At 36.0% G+C, this 25,900-nt stretch overlaps 2 protein-coding genes across 2 annotated transcripts in view; both read left to right on the top strand.

Moving 5' to 3' along the window:
* The window catches only part of LOC148953771 (uncharacterized), a 29,313-nt gene extending 20,742 nt beyond the window's left edge, over positions 1 to 8,571 (top strand). Inside the window, exons 4-5 of the mRNA XM_089086809.1 lie at positions 5,883 to 5,984; positions 8,404 to 8,571. Of these exons, the coding sequence (XP_088942935.1) occupies positions 5,883 to 5,984; positions 8,404 to 8,461 (160 nt within the window). The 3' untranslated portion in view covers positions 8,462 to 8,571. The remainder of the gene's footprint in view (positions 1 to 5,882; positions 5,985 to 8,403) is intronic.
* A 3,033-nt stretch (positions 8,572 to 11,604) lies between these two features.
* Ctr9 (RNA polymerase-associated protein Ctr9) overlaps positions 11,605 to 25,900 on the top strand; it is a 66,736-nt gene continuing 52,440 nt past the window's right edge. Inside the window, exon 1 of the mRNA XM_089108475.1 lies at positions 11,605 to 11,852. The gene's annotated coding sequence lies outside the window, so the exon portion shown is untranslated. The remainder of the gene's footprint in view (positions 11,853 to 25,900) is intronic.

Genomic DNA, 25,900 nt, shown 5'->3' with positions numbered 1-25,900 from the left:
GTCTTTGGGGAGCATGGTGGGCCGTTGAGGCCCGAGGGAGGGCCGTGGGGGGCCGGGCGAGGCGGAGTAGGGGGCTGGGCGCCCCTTGAGGGCCGATTGGTCTTTTGGGAGCCCAGGGGACGTTTGGGGACCGGGGGCGGGCCTTTGGGGCCCAGGGAGGGGGTGTGGGGGTCTGAGGGGACCCTTGAGCTTCGATTGGTCCTTTGGGAGCCCTGTGGACTTTTGGGGACGGGGGGAGGGCCTTTGGAAGCCCGGTGGTCCTGTGAGGGTTCGGGTGGCACTTGTGGGTCGATTGGTCCTTTGGGAGCCTAGTGAACCTTTGGGAACCGAGGGAGGGCCTTTGGAAGCCTGGGGAGGGGGTTTAGGGTTCGGGGTGGAACTTGAGGGCCAATTGGTCCCTTGGGAGTCCGTCGGACCTTTGGGGTTGGGGTAGAGGGATCGGAACCCTTTGGGGTTGGGGTAGGGGGATCGGAGACCTTTGGGGTTGTGGTAGAGGATCTCACAACACTGTTCAAATGGAACTTGTGTATTATAACGACCACAGAGTTTCACCATTAAATTCTCTTCTAAAATCTCTTCAAAAATCATATTTTATAATGTCTCTAACTTTTTCGTCGAAATAATTCCATAAAATGGCTAAAAGGGTTTCGCCCAAATAATCCCTAGACGTAATTCAGCGTCTTCCTTTTGTTTGGTATCTCTGGGCTGGCACATTTAAATTATTTGGAAACTTGATTCCCGCGCGAAAACAATTCATCGCTAAGATCTAAACTTTGTCTCGGAAACGATTCTTTTGTTAGAACTCCAAATTAATTCCCTTTCGTGAATCAATTCTCTTTAGAACAACAAATTAATTCCCCTTTCGTGTCAATCAATCAATCATGACATCATCTGTCACGTGTGATCTAAACTTTGTCCCGGAGACAATTCTCTTTGGAAATGCATCAAAGGCATTAATTAACTTGACGTCATCTGTCAGACATTCCCTGGAAACAATTTGATTAATGACTGACAGCACAGGTGTTCCCCGGAAACTCATAACATTTGGCTCGAGCGTGCCCAAAACAACAACAACAACAACATTGACCTTGGAATTCGCTGAGAGCGTGTCCAAAACAACAACAATAATATTAACCCCATTAACCACGTCTTCCCCCTTATGACTCTATCGAGTGCTCAAAACAACAACAACAACATTGACCCCATTAACCATATGTTCTCCCTAATGACTCTATCGCGTGCTCAAAGCAACAATAATGACATTGACCCCATTAACCATGTGTTCTCCCTAATGACTCTATAGTCCATGAAAGTGACAAAGTTCCTGTTTTTCCATTCTCACTGACAAAATCCATAAAACCATCAAATAATCAACACACATAACCATCCATAAAAACAGACATAAATCGATCTACACACATAACCATCCATGAAAACAGACATAAATGTGACAAAGTTCCTGTTTTTCCATTCTCACTGACAAAGACCATAAAAACATCAAATAAATTGACCTACACACACAACCATCCATGAAAACAGACATAAATGTGACAAACTTCCTGTTTTTTCATTCTCACTGACAAAAACCATAAAACAATCCATAAATGTGACAAAATTCCTGTTTTTCAAATTCTCACTGACAAAAACCATAAACCACGTGGTTCGTCCCGGAGATATTATGGCATCTCTACTTAGGGTTTTCTGATACACGGAATATGATGGTGTGCTTTTCATTAAGGTTCTATAACTTTTAGGGGGTCTTTCACCCTTTTTTCGAAAATCAGCCAAATTTTCTCAGGTGCGTAACTTTTGATGGGTAGGATTAAACTTGATATATTCTGAAAACTTATATATTTGAAATCAGCATTAAAATCTGATTCTTTTGATGTATCTATTTGTATCAGAATACCGTTTTCTAGAGTTTCGGTTACCATTGAGCCGGGTCACTCCTTACTTGCAGTTCGTTACCACGAACTGTTTGAAATTTTAAAGCCTTCGGAACTGTTTGAACTTCGGAACTGCGTGGAACAAAATGGCTATCTCAAAATTGTTATTGAATATGATGGGGCACTAATCACTTTCGATTATTAAAAAGGGCACTAGCCATTTCAATTTCCAATCGAATGAGCCCTTTTTGAAGTTTCTACGACAACGCTATCTGTAAAAACCTTACACGTCCCAGGGTATAACTTACAACCCTTGCCCTGAGGTCTGTGGAGGGGTCATCATCCTCGAAGACCTAGTTTCCAGAACTTTCAACTACGTTGAACCAAATGGCTATCTCAAAACTTTGATTGGATGTGTTTGGGGGAAAGGTGGGCGTGATGGGGGGTTAGTTACCCTCTAATCACTTTCAACTATTAAAAAGGGCAACTAGCCCTTTGAATTTCCAAGCGAATGAGCCTTTTTGAAGTTTTTACCGCAACGCTTTCTATAAAAAACCTTATATGTCCCCAGGGCATAACTTACAACCCTTATCCTTGGGGCTGAGGGGAGTGTCCTCCTCAAAAACATAATTTCTATCTGGAAATCAATTACGCTGAACAAAATGGTTATCTCAAAATTTTGATTGGATGTGTTTCGGGAAATAGTGGGCGTGGAATGGGTTTTAGTTGCCTTCCAATCACTTTCTACTATTAAAAAGGGCACAAGCCACTTCAATTTCCAATTAAATGAGCCCTTTTCGGAGTTTCTACGACAAGTTCTTCGATACGAAGTGCCCTGGTCTAAAAGAAAAAAATGATAAATAATACATTGTGCCAACATCGTTCTTATGTTCCCCCATAGCATAACTCTTGCCCTGAGGGCTATGGGGGGGAGTGTTCTCCTCAAAACATATTTTTTATCTGGAAATCAATTACGCTGAACAAAATGGCTATCTCAAAATTTTGATTGGATGTGTTTGGGGAAGTGGTAGGCGTGGAAGGGGTGTTAGCTACCTTTCAACCAATTTCTACCATTAAAAAGGCACTAGCCATTCCAATTTCCAATCGAATGAGCCCTTTTTGAAGTTTCTACGACAACTCCTTCGATACGAAGTGCACTGGTATGGAAAAAGAAAACAAAAAATTATTAATACATTGTGCTAACATTTTTCTTCACTTAGGCAGCGCGATTGCGCTGCCTATGATTGTTTAAATGAATGTTCATATTTCCGTGTTTCTGCAAAACTTTTAGGGGAAAATTATTAGCAGGGCTAGAATTTGATGGAAACACGCTGTAAAACTCACTAGCCAATCAGAAGTGCCAAGTATGCCATATTCTTAAATGGCTCCAATGGTTTCGGTTCTTTAATGTGATTTTTTGTTACTCTATTGTTACGTGTTAGTTTTATTTATGTTTCGTTGTCTTAATCTATAACCTGCTATTGCACAGTGGATTAATGCCTTATTTGGCTACTTGGCTATAAGGCTATTTAACTATAAGGCTATATGGCTATATATCGCTATGATATGGCTATAATATGGCTATAAAGCTGATCAGTAACAATCAATCAACCCAAATGCATGAATTGTATTATCCATTAATGATTTCCTTGACAATAAAAATGGATTGAAGAAAAATGAAAATAAATTACCAGAAAATTTACCTGACGTTTGGTTCCAGCTGCCACAAGGTCGGGCGACAGGCTAGCTACTTGTTTCTGTTAAAACACACCATCTAAAACATCAATTCTACTCCCCAGGTGACATCAGTGACTCTGAATTGATCTTTGCATTTCATTATGTATCTAAATCTTTACTGAAAACAGCATAGTGTGACTATTATTCAAATGTTTAGAAATTAAATTTATTTAAAGCCGTTTAGCTAAATAATGGTATATACAATAGCATCTTTAAATATTGAAGATGAAGGAAAATTAAATAAATATCAACAATTCGCAAAAATTAAAATCAAGTTCCATTCAATTCAAGTTCCAACATTTCTTTTAATTTTATGTATAAGTGAATTACTTTAATATACAGAATGACAAATATATAGTGAGTAGAAACAGTGCGTGGAAACGAAGCAAAAGAAGAAAAAAGAAAAAGAGTTATAATGCAGTTTTTTTACGGGATGGATAAGAATTATGTAATAGTTGATACGTCTATTTTGTAACTTACTAGTCTTTATTTATGTCTGATTCTCAAAGCTATTTGTCCCTTTTAATCACATTAATTGTTTGAATTGCGGTACAGTTGTAGCAGGGAGGGGGGGGGGGCAGAAATGACAGGCACTAAAGAAAGCTTAATATTGAGAAACTTTGATTCTGTCTGACGATTTTGTTTGAATAACATTTTTAGCCTCTGTGGTACAGGAGATGGGACTAGTTTTCCACCAGGGTATTAACGTTAACCATATGGAGGAGAAGACTAAAGTGACTTTCCCATGACTTAAAATAATTCTCTGTAACCTCTTTTAGACTGATTCTATGCTGTATGACCTGATCTTCAAAACTACAGTCTGGCTGGAGAACAATGATGTTCTGGTTGACACTGTATAAAAAGTATAGGCTCCTAGGTAGTACACATAGTCAACCAACTATCCCCGAGCTTTCCGGAGTTTCTCCAGATTTTCCCGAAAAAAAAACAGGGCTTTCTGAAATATTCCCGAAAATTAAACTAGCGGAAATTAAAGATCTGTATTTCGTGATAACATGTGTATTTACGACGTTGTTTTCTCTTAAATCTTCTTCTAATTAGCATCAATCATGGTGACCAAGACACTACACAAAACTAAAGAAACTGTCATAATATGACGTTGTTTTTAGGATTCTTTTTTTATGGATTTTAGATAACAGTCTGTTTTTCTTAATATGCATATTCATATATGCATATATACATATATATATATATATATATATATATATATATATATATATATATATATATATATATATATATATATATATATATATATATATATATATATATATATATATATATTTACGTATGAATATGTTGATGTTGTACGTGTTAATTTGCTTTTACTTTGTTCTTTTTTTGTCCTTGGACTAGCTTCGTTTTGATTTTTTTCTTATTCTTATTTTGTCCTTGATTTATTTATAATTGATGTTCTTATTTGGTTTTGATTTGGTTTTGTTGATATTTGTCTCGTACTATTGTTTTCTTTTCTTTTTTTCCCATATTTTGCTCCGTCCTTTTCTAGTTTTTGTAGACGGGTTTTCAATTAATAACTAAATAAATAAATAATGAGAATATAACACTTTAGTAACAAAATTATCGTAACTAAAACAGAGAATAATGGAAAACAAATTGCCCAGAACGCATTGTGTTAAACACCTAACCTAATCCAACCTAACCTAACCAACTTTATATATTAAATATTTAATTAAAATATACCTGCATAGTATTTTATCTCACTAAGACTAAGCTAATTATCTCCAAATGCAGACAGTGAAACCAGTTTATTCAGATCAAGGACAACAGTATGGTCACTATAACACGCAAGTACCAAAATATTATTTACAAATCCTATAGGGTGTGATATATGGTACAATTACTGTGCCATCAGATTTTCTGCATATAATTTCATTTATTTCAGTTGTTGAAAAGATTGAATTTTTTTATATATTGTGTTACTTATTCTCACTTATCCTACATGTTCCAGGAATAGGAGGTGTAACTTATTTGAAAACCATCCCAGACCGTTTTAACTACTGATCCTTTTAGCCCCTGACAACATTTATGTCTCTTGAAACGCTTCCGATAAGTAATCGTATTTGTTGGATATGTACCCCTGAATGCTCGAACGCACTAATAGTTTTCCACTCTGTAGAAACTCAAAATGTCTTCATATGCGTTAATTCTTACTAACCATACTACTTTATATTCGTTTTTTTTTACTAGAAACTGAAAATAAATTCAAGTTTATTTTAACAGGCCAAAGCCAAAAGCATCAAAGCAGAAACAAGAACAGCAAAGGACCTTCAAGAGAACAGCTCGAAAAAATGAGTCTTTAAAGTCAGTGTCTACTACACAGAGGTACTTGAATGCTGCTCTTTTCTTAGTTAATATTTTTTTTCGCTTTATAGGAGGACTGAATCTTCAGTTCAGGAGATCAAAAGACATCACAAAGGGAATGGAAAACTTTTTAAAAAGGTTATATAATTTGTGTCCGAGAGTTAAACCAGTGACTACATCTAGCATTACTCAACAAAGTTATAACGTTAATTGTAAAAATAACAGTGAAATATGAATTATGCTTGTTTTTTCGTTTTTCTTAACTTCAGATATAAATTTTGTCGAATTTAAGAAGATCATGTTTGGCAAAGTTCCCGAACAAAAACGAGTCAAAATAAGTGCACCAATGACTATTTACAAGAAGTTGATTTATGGGGGGTAAAGTTGCTTGGACCCTGGGACTTGGCAATTATGTTGACCAAAATATGTGCAAAATTCCTATTTCAACAAGTAATAACGTCTCAATTATTTCAGTAGTGATGGATTATGAAACCTTTGCTTCTGATTAGCTATTTGAATAATCAGTGGTCTCTGCCCCGAGCAAATTGCACTTTAACTCATTATTACTAATATATCTATTATTAGTAGTAATTATTATTACTACTATTTATGGAAAACCCATCTTCATAAAAAAATAAAAATAATTGAGTACAAAGAAAAAACAAAACAAAAATCAAAAGATCACTATAATTTCTAGGACGGAAAACAATTCAGAAAAAGAAAAAAAAAGAAAAAAAGAACACAGGCACCTCTAACAAAAGAGAGCAAAAAGATCTGTGGCAATGTAACTAGTGTAGAAGGAGTCACTTCCAACCATAGATTGAAATCTTTTGGTTGTGTTTTTCTATAAGTTTAGTAACAGCTATAGTAGGATCTAATATATGAAGACTATTGATGAGCTTTGAACTACGTGTCAAAATTGGTTATATTGGTAGGTATTTTGTAAAACAGAAGAGAGTAGAGGGTATTTTCAGCTTGTCAGCATTTGGTTTGGATTTATTTTGAATTTTAGTCATTTTTAGTTATCTGTTTTCTAGTGTTTAGCTTCCTGTTTTAGTTTTATAGCTTCTGTTCTCGTTTTTCTATATACTTTTTGTTGTATTTCATTTGCGGTGATATATTGCTTTACATAGGATAATTTGTTTTTCTTCCTTATCTTTTTCACTGGTCTAAAGGTGAGGTGTGTTTTACTCTTCTCCGTTCTTGTCTTTTCGATTTGCCTTAGGCCTGTTTTGGTAAGTTTGCAGTTTTCAAAATAATTTAGTTGCGATGAAAGTAAATAAATTACTTGATGTCTTTTTTACTGGTCTTTCATAATTTAATAGTCACTTCGGGATGAAATTTTATTTTGAACCCTTAAAGAGCTAAAAGGACTCAAAACAGCCCACAGTAACCAAAGGTTTAAAAAGATGTATAAAAACTAGCTAGTGATAAAAGATCACAATTTAGAGTTGGTCAGAAAAGCTAATTATTCCTCTCATTGGTCTTAATAGTAAAATTTTATTTGGAAAACAAATTTATAGAAATTTGTATAAAGAGCTAGAAATCTCTCAAAAACTATTTACAACTAATATTAAGATTTTACTATTAAAGTTACCATTAGTAATGATTACTGTTTCTTAATCAGCTTGAAATGGCATTTTTTTCTCTCTAGACAGTTTTATTTAGAAATATGTTTTTAACCTTTGATTGTTATGGATTGTTTTACTTTTAGGGCAATATTAAGGGCTCAAAACGGAATTTGCCCAAGAAACAAATTTTGAATTGTGACAGAGTATAAGAAAAGGCATCAAGTGATATATTCACTTTCATCCTAGCTAAATTATGTTGAAAACTGCAAATTTACCTTTTTCGTTATTTTTGTTTTATTTTTCATTATTTTCTTTTTCTTTGTTATGCCTTAGATCTTCAAAGAAAATCTCTCTCAATGTCAAAATTGGCAGAATCAGCCTAAACCATGCGACTGATATATGTCTTTTAACCGCCCTAATAAACGTCGTCCGTATATTAATTTTTTACTATACCCAAAAAGGCCTAATCAATATAGTTTCAATATTGTTTTCACGCGGACATTAATAATTACGAAAAGATTGAATTTTCCATAAAATAGTACTTTTCCTTGTTGCGGTAAGGCTGGGCGGCAAGGTGTCTACTTATCCCTATAAATAAGACCCAGTGAATGAAACTCGATTTGATGCCCTGCGCACCAGAAATGGCTCAGGAGGGTCTTTATCCTTCTTTTTAGCACTTAGAGATTGAACGTTTGTGTATAAAGAAACTAGATGCTTACATTTGAATACTGTGTTTTTTTGGTATCAAAATAAATGATTTTGTGCTATGCCAAAGCTGGTTAAGAAATGATGAGTTACTCTTTAGATAACTTCGTCATTTGATATGATTTGTAAAGAAATTAATCAAAATAAATCATTTCACCTTTCAGACCAGTATCTCGAAGTCCAATCAGCCGAAGAAGTTATTTCCGAAGAACTAGATCTTAGTTAAAAGTAGCCATTGAAGATTGGTCGTGCATGTATTTAATACCCTGTGAAAACATTGGAAGTTACCTGAAGAAGTTATTGTAATTCTGTTGGGATTTTTTTTTACTATTTTCTTAATAAAAATATTTTTTGTTCAAGAAAATAATGTTGTTTATTCTATTTGTATTTTATACAATTTACTTTTGTTCAATTGTTTCTTTCCATTTTATTAATACTTAATTTATCTTGTATGAAAGAATGGAACAATTTACTTCTTTGACATTTTCTTTGCATGCAAATGAACAATGTTTTCTGTCTTAAAAATAACCGTGTTGAAAATTTTCAACCTATAATAGTGTTAGACTGACAGAATAGGGCCTTTGAATTTTGAAGGGAATAAAGATCTGCTAGCAGGTGTTTAATTTTGATTCGGTATATTATACTTGACCATGAACTTTCTTGAAAGTCGTGACTGATAAACAAACAGTTCCCCATCATCATTCCTTAACTAACATTAAAAGAAAGGGGTTCGTTCTAATTTTCTATATTGATTAAGTCAGAAAGCTTTATAGCAATGCAGGAAGGAATCAAAATTGTAAAAACGTCTAGTCTTGTATTTACTTATTGGAATTTGAAAAGGGAGTGGGTGGAATATTTGTTTTGAATGTTTTGATTGAATTACCACCGGCAAAACCAAAACTTCTGTGCTCCCACTGAAAAGTGACGTTTAACGTCTTGGAAAATAAGAAAATGTTTCTTATCAGTTTCCCTTGTGGACCTTAATTTACTGCAGAGAAGGTAGGAACATTTGGCCATTCAGACAATAAGGCCAAGGAACCATTAGGTAAGTGACTAGTTTACATGACTCATGTACTGTGGGCGGTAATTAACGGTTTTACTTCTAAATAAGGACTGAACTAAAATAAAAACCGATGAAATTATTTCCTACCACTAGCCAAGTTATATGCGTAGTTAGGATAGGAGGCTCTTCCTTGTGTGGCACCAGACCTCCCTTCATCCATATATATATAATGGCATCCTGTCTCAAAATAGAAAGGTACATAAACTGTAACAACCGTCCCTCTTAAAACTAATACCTTTCGTCTTCTTTTATTGTTTGGTTTAGCCATAGCTGAATACCAAATGGGTTAAATGTTGTTTCCCAGCCCATTATCATAATATCGTTGGTGCTGTCTCATTGAAAAATCTGTACCCTGCTGTTGCTGTATGAGGAAATTTGGTGCCAGTGGATCAAATGGTGACCTTTTTAATCGTTTTAGGAAAGACCTTTATTTCTGAGACACTTTCTTCCTTTTTTTTCATTAAAGAGTCTTTGACAAGAACTATTGGAAAGGGTAACATGTAGGCAGTTTTGTTGATTTCCTGATTTGAAAGTGCACTCAAAGGATTAACAAATTTTCTGGCGAATGTATTTGTCGCAAAATAGGTTGGAATTAGTGGATTTTCAAGGATTTTTAGGAAGAGGGGGGAGAGGGAGAGATTGCTATTATTATGATTACTGTTTTTCTTTTTCTTGCCTTTTTTTCATGTATCAGATTTGTGCGCTAGACTTTTGATAATGTTTTTGTAATTGGAATGAAACTGCTAAGACCTTTTCTTTTTGATTAAAAACTGTGTATAAACAAAACAGAAAAGGAGCTTCTGAATTTTGACCAAAGATGTACCCCTGTGACCAGTCAGTGTCAATCTGAAGCTAATAAAAGTCGTCTCAGAAGATATCAGTGACATAGACAGCTGTACTGCAGTCAGCTCATTGCTAGGGTGAAAGGCAATAATGGTCACAGTCCACAAAAGAAGTTCAAAGACAAAGTGTGAAAATTATCGGTCTACTGGCCTGATAAACAACGAGACTACAATCCTGACCAAATCTCTCCACAGAATCCAATCAATCAGAGCCTGACTATTCACGAATATCAACCTGGCATTTGGTCTTGTATGATGAGCTATCAAGCAAAAATTTAGTCATTGGTCTTTATTTTCGATATATTTATGACATTTGTTTGACATTTTGAATATAAGACAGAGTCCCAAATGATACTGCCACTATTGTTGAAGACATGTATAATCTAAAACCAAATTTTGACTACTAATGAGTTTTCTATCTAATGGTTAATAACCCCAAATGTCTAAAGAGATGCATGGTCTTTCAACACTTCTTCAGTTAATTTCTGCAAGCTGTCCTCTCATTGATATCAACCAAATATGTGGCATAAAAAAGGAAGATCCTATTTAGTCAATTATCATATGCTATCGTTATAAATCAGCCATTTATAGCCACCCGAAACCCTGAAGACCAGTAAACTATATATCTCTTGAATTGAAACGAATTATTATTTAGAATAAGATAAATCAAAGAAAATTCCGGCGATATTGTTGGAAAGGAAGACCACCTCTCTTTCACGATAATAGACAGTTTAAATTGAAGCAATGATTGATTGCAGTGACGGTTTACGGCCGCATAAACTATTTAGTATTAGGGGCAAGGTATACAAAAATTACAATTGCGAAATTTTCTTAGTCAACTAAGTACCTTAATAAGAGTACAAAAATATAAATAAAAATGATTTAATGTCAGATGTAAAAAAAAACAAAGCGGAAGCAGCTGCCCCTGCCCAAGTCTAAACCCGCCGCTCGTCGATTGCTCAATAGTGGTTCATCCAGAAAGGAGGGGTTTATTTTGATTCAGGTGGTGGATTGAAATGGCCTTAAGTCGGCGAAGTTGTGTGGGTTTGCTACCTATTCAAGTTTTTTAATAGATGCCTGAACAAATTGAGACGTTAATCCTCTAACATATATAGAAGAAACGAAAGAAACTCAGTCTTTATAGAAAAGTAATCCCATTTACATCCCATTAAATCCCATTTACATCCCGGAAAGACTCAAAGATGTACCACAGAATACGATCAAATGCTACTGGCCTTAACAGCCAAACTTATCTCTATCAAAACACAACCATTCCAACAGTAATGAGCCCTCTTTGCCGCCTATGTCAAACCTATGATGAGACCATCAACCATGTTCTTTTTGGTTGCCCTGTGGCAACTCTCAACCATAAAAAAGAATGGCTAACTTTATTTGCTATATTCAAGCGCCTCAAGCTAACCCCTAATATTGACAAACTAACACAAAGAAGACACTCTTCAACTGATGATGCTGAATTGTTCAAAGCTGTCTTTAACTGCCTAAATATAGGTGGTTTCATCAATGATGTATAAAGCCTATTATTGAATAATAATAGTCTAATCTCTATATTTGATTTCCCAGGACACCCCTGACATAATCATACAATACGAAAAAGGTTAAATGGATTCATCCGAAGCCTATAATTGAAGAAGAAGAAGAAGAAGAAATGGGCAACAGTGAATATCCATTTTAAATTGCTCGAATAAAGGTAGGTGTCATAAACAAGGCCACAATAACAGTGAAATGGTAGTAGTTACTGCTTCCATATGGAAACCATGAAATAATTGTGGACACTAGTCATTCCTAAATATGGAAACTACTTTACTGCCCTTACCCCTTAATGTTCAATAGCCTATTATATATACTAATTTATATTCAATAGCAAAATTTTTGGTAAAATTCTACTTTAGTTACTTTTACCTATCTTGGAAAGGGGTGAGGTTAGGAAAATGAAACTTTCAGGGATGGGTCTACAGGCTAAAATATGTCCTGGGAAGGTATTTTGAAGTACTTATCTCCTTTCCTTCTTCCTCTAAAGGATCCTGAAATTTGCCTACATGACAAGTCTAGACCTATAGAAATTTTGACAAAACAAAATTTTACCTTAATTTTCAGTTATAAGATTCTTTTTCTCTGGCTTTAGTTCTGAAAATGCAATTCCTGTTATTTGAGTAGTATTTTAAGCCATATCAATGTTAATTTTCAAAATTTAGGAAATGTATTTGCATATATAAATATAAATCAGGATTGAGCAAAGTTGTGAGGCTGAAAACAATTTTGTTGGACTTCATTTTAAGCAGAAGATCTATTTTATAAGGTTTCACTTTTATAACACACATATTTTTAAAGGCCATCAAAGGTCAGGGCCCTCTAGAGTGAGAAGGAGTAGAGCTAGGTGCTTCAAAATGCCTTCCTGGGACATTCTTTAGCCTGTAGATCCATCCCTGAAAGTTTCATTTTCCTAACCAAACTCATTTCCAGGGCAACCAAAAGTAGCTAAAATATAATTTTACCAAAGTTTTCTTGCTGGCTCTTTTTTAGACTTGCTGCCACTTTGTTTAAGCTAACATAGTATAACCATAGGCAGCACAATAGTGCTGCCTAAGTAAAGAACAATGTTGGCACAATGTATTTTTTTTTGGTTGGTTTTAAACTAGGGCATTTCATATCAAAAGAGTTGCCATAGAAACTTTGAAAAGGGCTCATTTGATTAGAAATTGAAAGGGCTAGTGCTCCTTTAATAGCCAAAAGTGATTGGAGAGCAACTAACCCCCCTCTCATTCTGGGAGTGTACCCAATGGATAATATCTATAAATTTCTATTCTATAGAATGTAAAAATAAAATGTCTTGTATTACTAAAAAATTTAATGAGTTAAATGTCAATACTTATTCTAACAGAATTATTGTTAGTTGGATATTGTCACCTGATTGCATCAGATGTTACTTATCTGCCTAATTAAATATATATCAGAAGATCTAAGTATAGAGAAAGAATTGTTTTCTTATTATGAGGATTGTGAGGATCTGCTTCACTTCATGGCCCTTTGTCCTGAATTACAGGATTTAAGGAAAGAATTATTTTTTGTTAATGTGGGGACAAGTGAGTGGTTGGTTTCAGTAATAGGATAAAAAAATTATGGGACAATAAGAATGATAGCAAAGTATATAAAATTAGGTATGTCACATAGAGATAGATTTTTGTAAAAGGGGTGGGGTGAGTGTGGAAAGTATTGTTGTATGTGTGTAAGTTGTTTTCTTGTTTGTTATTTTTGTAGTCATGGCCCTTGATAGATGTAACATACATCTATCTATTTATGTTAGTTTAATGGTATCGTGTGCTTTATTATGTTTTTGTAATGTTTTGTAATTTTGCGTTGTTATTGTTATGTAGGCTACCATACTTTGCTATGAGTGTTATAATCTTGTTATTATTTTGTGTGATTTTCCTTTTTTTGCCATGGCCCAAAGTGGCTTTTATTGCAATAAATATCTATCTAAATATCTATCTATCTATGTTTCCTATGTCCAGCTGGACTCCTAGACTTGCTAAAATACTGGTTGGCTGGCTAATTTAAAGATTTGTATATATATTTACACTGTCAAATTAGCCATCCAGTGGTATCCCAGTTGGATATTATCCCAAAACTGCATAATAGAATTTACTTATCCTCCTTGTTGGATAGCCTATATATCAGGAGTGTTAAGACTTGGTATTATCCAACTAGTTAGATGTTCATGCTGTGTCTAAGAGAAATGAATTATCAGGCTAGTTGGATATTAACCCCAAACTGCTTAGATAATCTGTCTAGTTGGATATATATCAGAAACACTGAGGAACATTATTATCCAACTAGGCAGACATTCTCTCTGCCTAAGAGAAACAATTTATCTGGCTAGTTGGATATTAACCCCTAGCTGCTTAGAGAATCTTCTTATCTGCCTAGTTGGATATATATCAAAAACACTAAGCTACATTATTATCCAAGTAGGTAGATATTATGTATATTACATAGACAGTTAAATATTCAGCTAGGTAGATAAAGATGTAAGAGTCTTAGAAATGTTATTGTCTGTCTAGCATAATATTTTATCTTGATACTAAGTGTAGTTGGATATTATTTTTAGATTCTATAGAATGTAATTTTTTTTAAGAATATCCATTGGGCACCTTCCTTCTCATTCCCACCATTTCCCCAAACACATCCAATCAAAATTTTGAGACAGACATTTTGTTCAATGTAGTTGAAAGTTCTGGAAATTAGGTCTTTGAGCATGACAACCTGCCACAGCCCTCAGGGTAAGGGTTGTGAGTTATGCCCTGTGGGCTTAGGCAGTAAAATTCTACTTCAGCTACTTTTGGCTATCTTGGAAAGGGGTTATTTTAGGAAAATAAAACTTTCAGGGAGGGGTCTACTGGCTAAAGTATGTCCCAGGAAGGTATTTTGAAGTACCTACCTCCACTTCTTCTCCCTCTAGAGGGTCCTAACCTTTGATGACCTTTAAAAATCTGTGTGTTATTACCTTAAATTACCTTAAATCGCATCTTCTAGCGACTAAGGTTGCAGGAACCTGTAGATGTCGCCAGGTAGTATTGACAGGAGTTCGTTGCACAATTCATTAGTGGATCATCACATCCTACACGTATACAGGACAGTTGAATATCACACACTAATAGACCCTAGTGGTGGATGCAGGCTCATCCCACTGCGTCCTCCATGGCTTGTTCCTCCAGTCATGGTCAACGCCAGTCTTGAAGCTGTTAACTGAAGCTGCGGAAACAGTTGAATCGCTCAGTGAATTCCACAACGGAACAACGCGATTGGTGAAGAAGTTATATTTCTCACGCTTTCTGCTGAATCTTTGGCGGAGTTTTATGGGGTTACCTCGCGCTCTGCTAGACTGGTCCTGTTCGAGAATGGGCTTGATAACACTGCTGTTCATCAACTTATATGCCAAAATTACGTCCCCCCTTTTTCTACGGTAGGTCAGAGTTTGCAAATCAAGCTTTTCTAGGCGTTGCTCATATGGGATTTGTTGGTTGGCAAATGGGAGCCTAGTAGCTCTTCTCTGGACTTTTTCAAGCAACTCTGCATCGCATTTAAAGTGGGGGTTTGCAACTGCCATCCCAAACTCAAGATGAGGGCGGACAAGGGCTGTGTAAAGCTTCTTAATGACCCTGGGGTGGCGACTAGTCACTGATCGCTTGATTAGGCCTAGGATCTTGTTTGCCTTTGCGGCTTGAGTTCGGCAGTGACTATGGAACTTCAGCTTATTATCTATGATTACCCCGAGATCACGTTCTTCCTCTGCGCTTTGGATGGGTGTTATAGCACCAGTAGAGTCCAACATATGGTAGCTATGGCAAGGGTTGTTCAGTCCAAGATGTAAAACTTTACATTTGCTTGGGTTAAACTCTAGTGTCCAAGTTGAGGCCCATTGGCAGAGGTTTGTTAAGTCTTGTTGCAGGGCATTGCAGTCTTCGTCAGAAGCGGCAGGTCCAAAGAGTTTGGAATCGTCTGCATATAATTCCAGCAGATTCTGGACAACCTCAGGAGCATCGTTAATGTAGAGGTTGAATAAAGTCGGGCCCAACTTAGTTCCCTGTGGCACACCACTTCTGACATTTACTGGTGCCGAGTACACGAGGTTTCCGTTGTGGTCGTAGACTGCAGCAATCTGGATTCTATCAGACAGAAAGCTATGGATCCATTGGGCTACGTCTACATCAATGTGATATGCTGACAGTTTAATCATCAGGTACCGGTGGGACATTTTATCGAAGGCTTTTGCCTGGTCCAGTAGGAACACGTCTACAGGGGATCCCGATTCGATAACCTCAGTGATTGATTCATAAGCTTGGATCAGGTTCGTTTCAATGGACATTCCTTTTCTAAAGCCATGTTGGCCGCTGTAAAGGAGACCATTCCTTGTCATGTGAGCTATAACGGCATCATTGACAATTCCTTCAATCAGCTTAGCAACGACTGAGGTAAGGCTTATGGGCCGGTAGTTCTCTGGCTGGCTTCTGGAACCTTTCTTAAATATTGGAGTTATTGTTGCTGTACGCCAATCAGGTGGTAGTTTCTTTGTCTTCAAAGACAGATTATACAAGGAGCAGAGCGGTTCGGTGACTATATCAGAGATTTCTTTGAGCAGCCTGGGATGGATGCCGTCTGGTCCTTTGGCTTTGTTAGGGTCCAGCTTTGATAGTCTTTTCTTAACCTCTTCAGTCGTGATGATGAGTTTCGGCATAAGATGTTCGATATGTCTGGGGTCAGGACATGAGGGTTCAGCTGATGAGTCTGAGGAGAAGTTCGAAGCGAAGGTAGTGTTAAGCAAGTTTGCTATAGCTTCTGGGTCTTCCAACTTTTTCCCTTCAGCGTTGAATAAGAATGGTATTGATCGCCTGTTCTTATCTTTCTTGGACACATACCTCCAAAATCGTTTAGGGTTTTCCTTTATACTAAAGGCTATCTTCTCCTCATATTCTGCCATAAAATGCCTAGTTAGATGTCTCAACTTATTCCTGGCTCTGGCATAATGCTCCCAGTGTCGTGTGCATACACACTTCTTGTACTTCGAAAGTGCCTTTTTCTTCCTGTTCATGGCTCTTTTAATGGGTCGATCTATGTGAGGCAGTGTTCTAGGTGCCTTGACAAAAGACGTTGAAGTACAAAGCTGCTCAACATGGAGGACGGCGTTCTTGAAATTTAGCCAGGCTTGCTCTATATCATCACTGTTAGTCACTTGATCCCATGCAACCGCCTGTAGTATTTCCCTGATCCTGCTGTAGTCGGTATACGTTCGTTTGGTGCAGTTGTTTGGTGGTTGACTTATTAGCAAGTCATGGGAAATACAGAGGTGATCGCTAGCGCCAATGGGGGGCAGGTAATCAGTATTCACTAGCAGTCCTGGGTTGTTAGTGATTGTCAAGTCTAGTAGAGATGGTATCTGGTTGTTTTTGTAACGGGTTGGCTGATCAATTAATTGGTACAGATTATTGTTGCCTAAATATTCCACAAACGGGTTAGTTGCAGTTGAACTTTGATGGTAACCTGCTCCATCCACCCACAAAATATCAGGCATATTTAGATCTCCAATTAAAATAAAATCTTGGTTACAATGCTTAGATGCATGATCAGCTAATTGAGTAAGAGCCCCATAAGAGGCAGCGGCATCTGGGCTGCTTGGGCTTCTCTAAACGCATCCTATTAGAAGTGGCTTCCCCCCAATAACAATATTAACAAAAACACTCTCAACCCATGGGGACTAATCGTGATTCAAAGTCAAATCTCTGACCTGTAATACATCCTTCACATAAACAGCAACGCCTCTTCTGGGGTGAGTTGAGAGATTCGAGAACAGGCGATATCCGGGGATCATGATATGATCATCTTCCAGTGGGGTAGTAGAGTTCTTGGGGGTCAGCTCGCAGATACACAACACATCGTATTCTTCAGCAGTAGTTGTAAGTTTTAGTTCAGGAAGCTTATTTGTCACTGTATCAATGTTCGTGTAAAAAAGCTTCAATAATTTCTTTTGACTAGTCTGTGGAGGGTTACTATAATGTATCACTTTTGGCAAACTCTTGAAACTAATATCTGATGAGCTAGGGCTCGAGCATGAATGGAAAGCACAACTATTATTGCCACTCTTAAATGAATCACTATCATCGACACTACTACAACTGTGGAAACTATTTACATATGGGCTATCCTCAGCAGGCAGTGGGCACTTTAGTGCTCCGTCGCTGCCCCGTTTTTTGAAGTTTGGATTTGTTTTCGTTTCTCCCTTTCCGCCTTTGTGCGGTCAAAGTGAAACTGCACAGCACCCTTCAGCTCCCTCGACTTAATCACAATCTCCTTTTTTATCTTGTAGTTATCAGTGAGGAAGAGGACAAGTCTAGGTCGGTCACCTGGTTTCGGTGGATTGTTCCCGAGCCGCTGCGGCTTCAAAATTTTGACAGAGGGCAGATTGTATGACTGGGCAAGATGATCCTGAATAAACATCAGAATATCAGCTGCCTCTTCACATGATTCAGGAACTCCGTAAACTACGATGTTGAGCTGCCTTTTCTGTCTCTCTCTGTCCTCACGGATGATCCGTCTAACATCACTTTCAAAGTTCTTGGTAGTATCGCTCTGACACCGGTTCAGCCTGCTCGTAACTATATCTTCTAATTTGGATTCAACTTCTGCTAGGGTGCACTTGCCTGCGATCTCACTTTCCAAGTTAGAGATTTTGCTGTTAATGTTCCCCAGTTCTTGTTTAAGATCTTGCTGAAACTGATCCAGAGAAGAGGTCACAGCTTTTGAAACGGTAGCTTCGATAAGCTTTTGTGTAGCATTTGAGCCAAGGCTGCTATTCCCAGTAACCTTACACACAGGACAGAACCACTCACAGGTGAGGCTGTCAGTCATTTTGCAAAATAGTTGGTATTCTGATTTTGAGATTCCAACGCAATCTATGCACAGCCACTTATCACAACCATCACAAGACAAAGCTTGGGACTGTTCATAAAGTTCGCGTCTACAGCTACCACACTCATCTTCATTTTTCTTTGGGCTTACCCGGGTTCTCTTGTTTGTTGACACTTTCGGCGGCATTTTCTTCTATTTCTTTGCTGAGAACTCGGATGAAAACAAAACCACAGTACAACGCCAAGCGATCAAAACTTGGCGCCCGGGTTAAAATTTAAACGGGCACGTGGGCGGGCGGTCACGTAGGCACTTTTATCGCGAGCTTAAATTCGATAATTGCACAGGATTCGATAAAAAGAATAATCAAAACTGATCACCAAGTATATAAAATAGTCGATGTCCTAATTATTATTCCAAAAAAACTGTTCTAAGATTTCACTTGATCCACTCTCAAGGACGCCAAGGTCAACACAAAGGATGTAATTTCTACAAGTTACACACCTTCGTATTCTGTGGTCCTGGCGAATAATATGCCAATATGCTTTCTAAATACACTTCTCAGCCAATATAATTTCTAATTTGAAGTTCTTTTTGCCCTGAAAGTTCTTGAGGTAGACAAAATGTGGGAAGTGCAATACTCAAATCACCTAGTCCCAGCAGTTTAAGGATTAAATCCCGCTGGTACCAACTCGGCCTCTTGTTTGTTTGATATTGCTCCCTTCTGCACAAATTATCACCAAAAGTACGCAGAACAAATCATCACCAAAAGTACGCAGAAAACGGAAGGCCAACGTAATCTGTGGCGTTTTTAATAATTATCGTTTGGCAACTGTGCTCCGTTCCTGACTGCAAATTCAGAAGAAGAAGAAGCTTGGCTTTATTTACAAACAGCCACAGCTGTTCGATCAGCTGTTTAGATGAATTGAGACAAAGGGTAGGTCCCTTGGGAATTAGAATAAAAAAAATTCTAACTTCAAAATCCAGGTAAACAACTTGACACACCAAGGGAATCCACTTAAAATAACACCTAGGTACAAATATAAGCAGTTAAGGCAAAATATGGGTAGAAATAAATAATCTTTCTCACAGAATTGGCCAACAGTCCTTTATTCAATTTCACACAACCCTGTTGCTGCTGTGTTGCTTACATGATTGAAACCCTATAATAAAAGTGAAACCCTGCAAAATAGATCTTCTGCTTAGAGTGAAGTGCAACAAAATTGTTTTCAGCTTCACAACTTTGCTCAATCCCAATTAATAAGGTTATAAAGTTGTGCAAATATATTTCCTAAATTTTGAAAATAAACTATTGATATGGCTTAAACTTCTTCTCAAATAACAGTAATTGCATTTTCAGAACTAAAGCCAGAGAAAAAGAAACTGATAACTGAAAATTAAAGTAAAATGTTGTTTTGTCAAAACTTTAATTGGCAGGCTATAGACCTGTCATGTAGGCAAATTTCAGGACCCTGTAGAGGGAGAAGGAGTGGAGATGGGTACTACAAAATACCTTCCTGTGACATACTTTAGTCTGTAGACCCATCCCTGAAACTTTCATTTTCCTAACCTAACACCTTTCCATGATAGCCAAAAGTAGCTAAAGTAAAATTTTACTGCTTAGGCTATAAGGTTTTTATATAAAGCATTGTTGTAGAAGGTTCTAAAAGGGCTCATTCAATTGGAAATTGGAGGGGCTATTGCCCTGTTTAGTTGAAAAGGATTGAAAGGCAGTTAACTCCTGTCCCAGGCCCACCATTTTCCCAAAAAGTCCAATCACAATTTTGAGATGGACATTTTGTTCGCCATAGTTGAAGTTCTGGAAATTAGGTCTTTGAGGATGACAACCCCCTCACAGCCCTCAGGTCAAGTGTTGTAATTTATGCCCTGGGGGCATATAAGGTTTTTTATAGAAAGCATTGTTGTAGAAGCTTCAAAAAGGGCTCATTTGATTAGAAATTTGTAGGGCTAGTGCCAGGGGTGGATCCAGGATTTCTTAGGTGGGGGGCGGCAAAATAGGTTGATCTGATAAACTTGCATTAGGAGCAAGTTTAATTAATGCAAACTTGCATTAATTAAGTAAATTACACTACTTTAAACTATGCTAGGGGGGCACACCCCCTTGCCCTCCCTGGATTTAGCACTGGCTAGTGCCCTTTTTCATGACCTAGTAGAAAGTGATTAGAGGGCAACTAACCCCCCTCTTGCATCCACCATTTCCCCAAAAACATCAAATCAAAATTTTGAAATAACCATTTTGTTCAACATAGTTGAAAGGTTTGGAAATTATGTCTTTGGGGATGTAAAGCCACCCATGACCCCCTGGGCAAAGGATGTAAGTTATGCTCTGGGGGTGTATAATGTTTTTATTGAAATTATTGTTGTAGAAACTTCAAAAAGGGCTCATTCAATTGGGAATTTAGAGGGCTAGTGCCCTTATTAATAGTAAAGGGTGATTGAAAGGCAACCTTAGCCCTCAGGACTAAGATTGTAAGTTGTGCCCTGGGGGTATATAAGGTTTTTATAGAAAGAATTGTTGTAAAAACTTAAAAATGGGCTCATTTGATTAGAAATTGAAGTGGCTATTGCCCTTTTTAATAATCAAAAATAATCAAAGGGAGAATTACTACCCCAACACATGTTGTATTGTCCCAAAATGCATCTAATAGAAATTTTGAGATAGCCATTCTATTCAAAATAGTCTAAATATCATATAACAAGGCTTTTGGGGTTTAAACAAACCCCAGAGATTAGGGGCAAGGGTTGTAAGTTATTCCCAGGGGTATTTAGGGTTTTTATGAAAGGGATGGTTGTTTAACTTTGGAAGAGTCTTTTGTTCCTGAAAAAGACCATGTCAATATAAAACAAGTAGAAATTAATTAAAAAAAATTTCTGCAAAATAAGTTTTCCAAAAAAAGTGAAGGACTCCATTAAACCAAAAATGAACAACAATAGAATCAAATAATCTACCAAGCATACAACTACCACAAATCAGTACCAATACACAACTCAAAATAAGCAGAAATTAATATGAGTAGGATTCTAAACCCCTATGGCTTCTAAAAGCCAGAATATTGTTTGTACTTTACTGAAAAAATTCTATTAAATGTTTTCATTTTTATAACTTTAAGAAATAAAAAAAATAATTAAGATTTTAAGAAATAAATATCAGCATATATATATTAAAATAACAATGCACATCTTTTTCAGTAAATTCATTTGATTTTTTTTCAGTAACAGCTTCCAAAATCACAATTTAGGCTCTTAATTTGGTCTGTGAAGTTTGATTCTCCTAATATGATTATTTTCCCTGATAGCAAAAAGTTCCTTGTCTAGGATTTCACTCTATTTACTAAGACAGTAAAGCCTACTATCTACAATTTTCTATTGTACTAGTTATTTTTTGTTTGTTTATTTCATCAGATTGGCATTATGGACTAGTCATTGATGAAAAATGATTAAAAAAGAGTGCAAATGGACAAACCAAACTGTTTTTTAAACCAGGGTGAAAACCCATTTTTGAAACCTGGCAAAATAGATCTTCTTCAGAAATGCACAAGGAATTGTTATGAGCCTCGTACCATTGTTCAATCAAAATGCATAAAGTTTAAAGATTTGTAAGTCTTAATTTTATAGCAATTTAAACTTCACAATATGCAGAAATATTACATAAAGAAAGAAAAACGAGCAAAAATGGGGTTTTTATAGGCCAAATGACGATACTGAAAAAACAAAGCGAATATTTCGAGAGGACAAACGCCTCTCTTCTTCAGCACGAAACGAAACGATGTATCAATAAAAGCCAAAAATTAAAAGAATTAAAACCAACTACCTAACAACCATAAAAGCGAGTTATTCGCCAATATCCGCGATTTGCACAAAATCCAAAAAAACATGAACTGCCATCGACGGATTATGGACATCGACGGATAGAAAGCATTGTTGTAGAAGCTTCAAAAAGGGCTCATTTGATTAGAAATTTGTAGGGCTAGTGCCAGGGGTGGATCCAGGATTTCTTAGGTGGGGGGCGGCAAAATAGGTTGATCTGATAAACTTGCATTAGGAGCAAGTTTAACTAATGCAAACTTGCATTAATTAAGTAAATTGCTCGCTAGTATCCGTCGATGGCAGTTCATGTTTTTTTGGATTTTGTGCAAATCGCGGATATTGGCGAATAACTCGCTTTTATGGTTGTTAGGTAGTTGGTTTTAATTCTTTTAATTTTTGGATTTTATTGATTCTCCGTTTCGTTTCGCGCTGAAGAAGAGAGGCGTTTTTCCTCTCGAAATATTCGCTTTGTATTTTCAGTATCGTCATTTGGCCTATAAAAACCCCATTTTCGCTCGTTTTTCTTTCTTTATGTGATGTCAGGCCAATGTGGTTTAAGAAATTATCTTTGCAGAAATATTTTAGCTAATAGATTTTGCATGCAGTCTCACCATACTTTACCCCCCTCCTAATGCACATATATGTATCCAAAATTTTGTATCTCCTATATACTCTCCCAATGCACTTCTTGTTTCAACCTGTATAGGCTAGGGTAAAAGACCACTTTTCTCTGGCATTTTGGAAAAATAGAGATGAATGTTTGGACCACCCCTATTTTACTGCAGCATGATGCAATGGGAATGTAGTAACAAGAGCTCTGCCTTCTTGGTAAAATTTTCACCAATCATTTTTCAGCATAAATTAAAAATGGGATCTCTGTTTTGACAAGCTATTAAAAAGGAAATTTATTTTTCTAATACAAGGAAAATTGGATACTGTTCTAAAATGCAGCAAACATGCATCTAGAAAAGCAAAGCTCTGATAGCCATTACCTGGTAATTGCCTATCTGATGCTGTATAACAAGGGGTTTCTCCCTCTGGGAACTATATTTAAACTTTAGTACCGAGGTTAGATTAGGCTACATATTTAATATATGCTATGCTTTACCCCCTCCCTCCCCCTAATGTGTGAATATATAGCTACAATTTGTTTCTAAACCGTTATATTTTATCCTATTTTGTTTTATTTCATTAGCATTAACCAAACTTTGCTTATCACACGTTTCCCAGGTTTTAGAACAGTACTCAAAATTTTATAGTGAACAACTCTTCTGATTTTTTTCTTATTTAGGAAGCAGATAACAAGCAGGAGTGGATGTTTATAGGAGTCCCAACAGAAGACAAATATATGTGTTTCTTTGATATTTGCTTGATTCTAATTTTTATTCAACATAGGTTTTGGAAATGCTTGTTTGTAAACACTGAGACATATTTTAGTGTCTCAAATGTTTTTTTCTAACCCTTATTACTAGCATTTACCCTATACTAGTTGTATATAGTAATACTAGTATATACTAGTATTACTAGTATTTACCCTTATAGTATTTAACAAAGTTTTGAGTCTCAATAAACTTCCTTTCAGCCTGGTGTCTGCTATATTTCCAGTTCTGAACATTTGCCTTTTATAACACAAAATTGTTAAAATTGTTAAAGTTCTTCCCTCAAGTGGCATAAAATTACCTCTATAAGAAATTACCCACTTATCATCATCCCTAGATAGCCCAGGTCTAAAATATACCTCCTCTCCCCATGTCTTTTTTATCCTGGAATACAAACCAAGAGAGTCAGATCTTCTGATCTGGCACTTCCACTTCTGAATTATCTGATCAACTGTAGTAAGATTATTGTTTTGTTGTTGTTAACCCCCCCCAACCATGCCAAAAAAATTATCTTTTTAATTTGTTAAGTAAAAATTTTAGGTATCTAAAATCGTGGAGAAATAGTCAAATTTTAATTGGCAAAGTAAAAATTTTAGGTATCTAAAATCGTGGAGAAATAGGCAAATTTTAATTGGCAAAGTAAAAATTTTAGGTGTCTAATATTGTGGAGAAATAGGCAAATTTTAATTGGCAAAGTAAATATTTTAGGTGTCTAAAATTGCGAAAACATAAGCAAAATTTTAATTGACGAAGAAAATATTTAAGGTATCTAATATTGTGGAGACATAGGCAAATTTTAATTGGCAAAGTAAAAATTTTAGGTATCTAAAATCGTGAAGCATGAAGCAAATCTAGAAAGCAAATTTTAATTGGCAAAGTTAGATACAAATTTTAATTGCAAAGTAAAATTTTAGGTATCTAATATCGTGGAGAAATAGGCAAATTTTAATTGGCAAAGTAAAAATTTTAGGTGACTAAAATTATGAAGAAATAAGCAAATTTGAATTGGCAAAGTAAAAATTTTAGGTAACTAAAATTGTGGAAACATAGGCAAAATTTTAATTGACAAAGAAAATATTTAAGGTATCTAAAATCGTGGAGAAATGGGCAAAATTTTAATTGGCAAAGTAAAATTTTAGGTATCTAAATCGTGGAGAAATAGGCAAATTTTAATTGGCAAAGTAAAAATTTTAGGTATCTAAAATCGTGGAGAAATAGGCAAATTTTAATTGGCAAAGTAAAATTTAGGTATCTAATATCGTGGAGAAATAGGCAAATTTTAATTGGCAAAGTAAAAATTTTAGGTATCTAAGATCGTGGAGAAATAGGCAAATTTTAATTGGCAAAGTAAATATTTTAGGTATCTAATATCGTGGAGAAATAGGCAAATTTTAATTGGCAAAGTAAAAATTTTAGGTATCTAAAATCGTGGAGAAATAGGCAAATTTTAATTGGCAAAGTAAAAATATTAGGTATCTAAAATTGTGGAGAAATAGGCAAATTTTAATTGGCAAAGTAAAAATTTTAGGTATCTAAAATTTGTGGAGAAATAGGTATCTAATATCATAGAAGAAATTTCAAGACAAGAAATAGGCAGAAATGGCAAGGAAAATAGGCACAAATCGTGGAGAAATAGGCAAATTTTAATTGAGTAAAAATTTAGGTATCTAAAATCGTGGAGAGGCAAATAATTGCAAGTATTTTTTCTATAACAATTCAGTGATATTGATCATGCTATCATGACATATTTCAAAGAAAATAAATGATTTTAAGATTGTAGAATAACATGGTCTAGACTTAGAATTAATTTCAATTGGATGTCTATGGTTACAACAGAACAGCAATATAAAATATGCATTATAATCTTTTAAAAATTAACATGGAAAGAAATCAAAGACAAAATTAACCACGAAAGTCAGTAAAGTGTGAGTTATCTTAATGTTACATATAGAGCCAAATCTGTGTTCTATTCTGCATCTATCCAGTGCCAGTATGTGAAAGGGGGTATCCCAAAGCTGGTCCAAAGGATTCTCCCCAAATTCTTGCATAAAATGTGTGACCTCCGAGAGAACCCTTAACTCCCTCTCCCCCTGAGATTCATCCATGTTCTTACTTATTGTATGCATAGTAA

Source organism: Artemia sp. Qi Xiang Cuo, chromosome 3 (genome assembly GCF_049724085.1).
Source record: "Artemia sp. Qi Xiang Cuo chromosome 3, ASM4972408v1, whole genome shotgun sequence".
Taxonomy (NCBI): Eukaryota; Metazoa; Arthropoda; class Branchiopoda; order Anostraca; family Artemiidae; genus Artemia; species Artemia sp. Qi Xiang Cuo.
The sequence above is the reverse complement of the archived record's forward strand: the minus strand, read 5'-3'. Positions and strand labels throughout refer to the sequence as shown.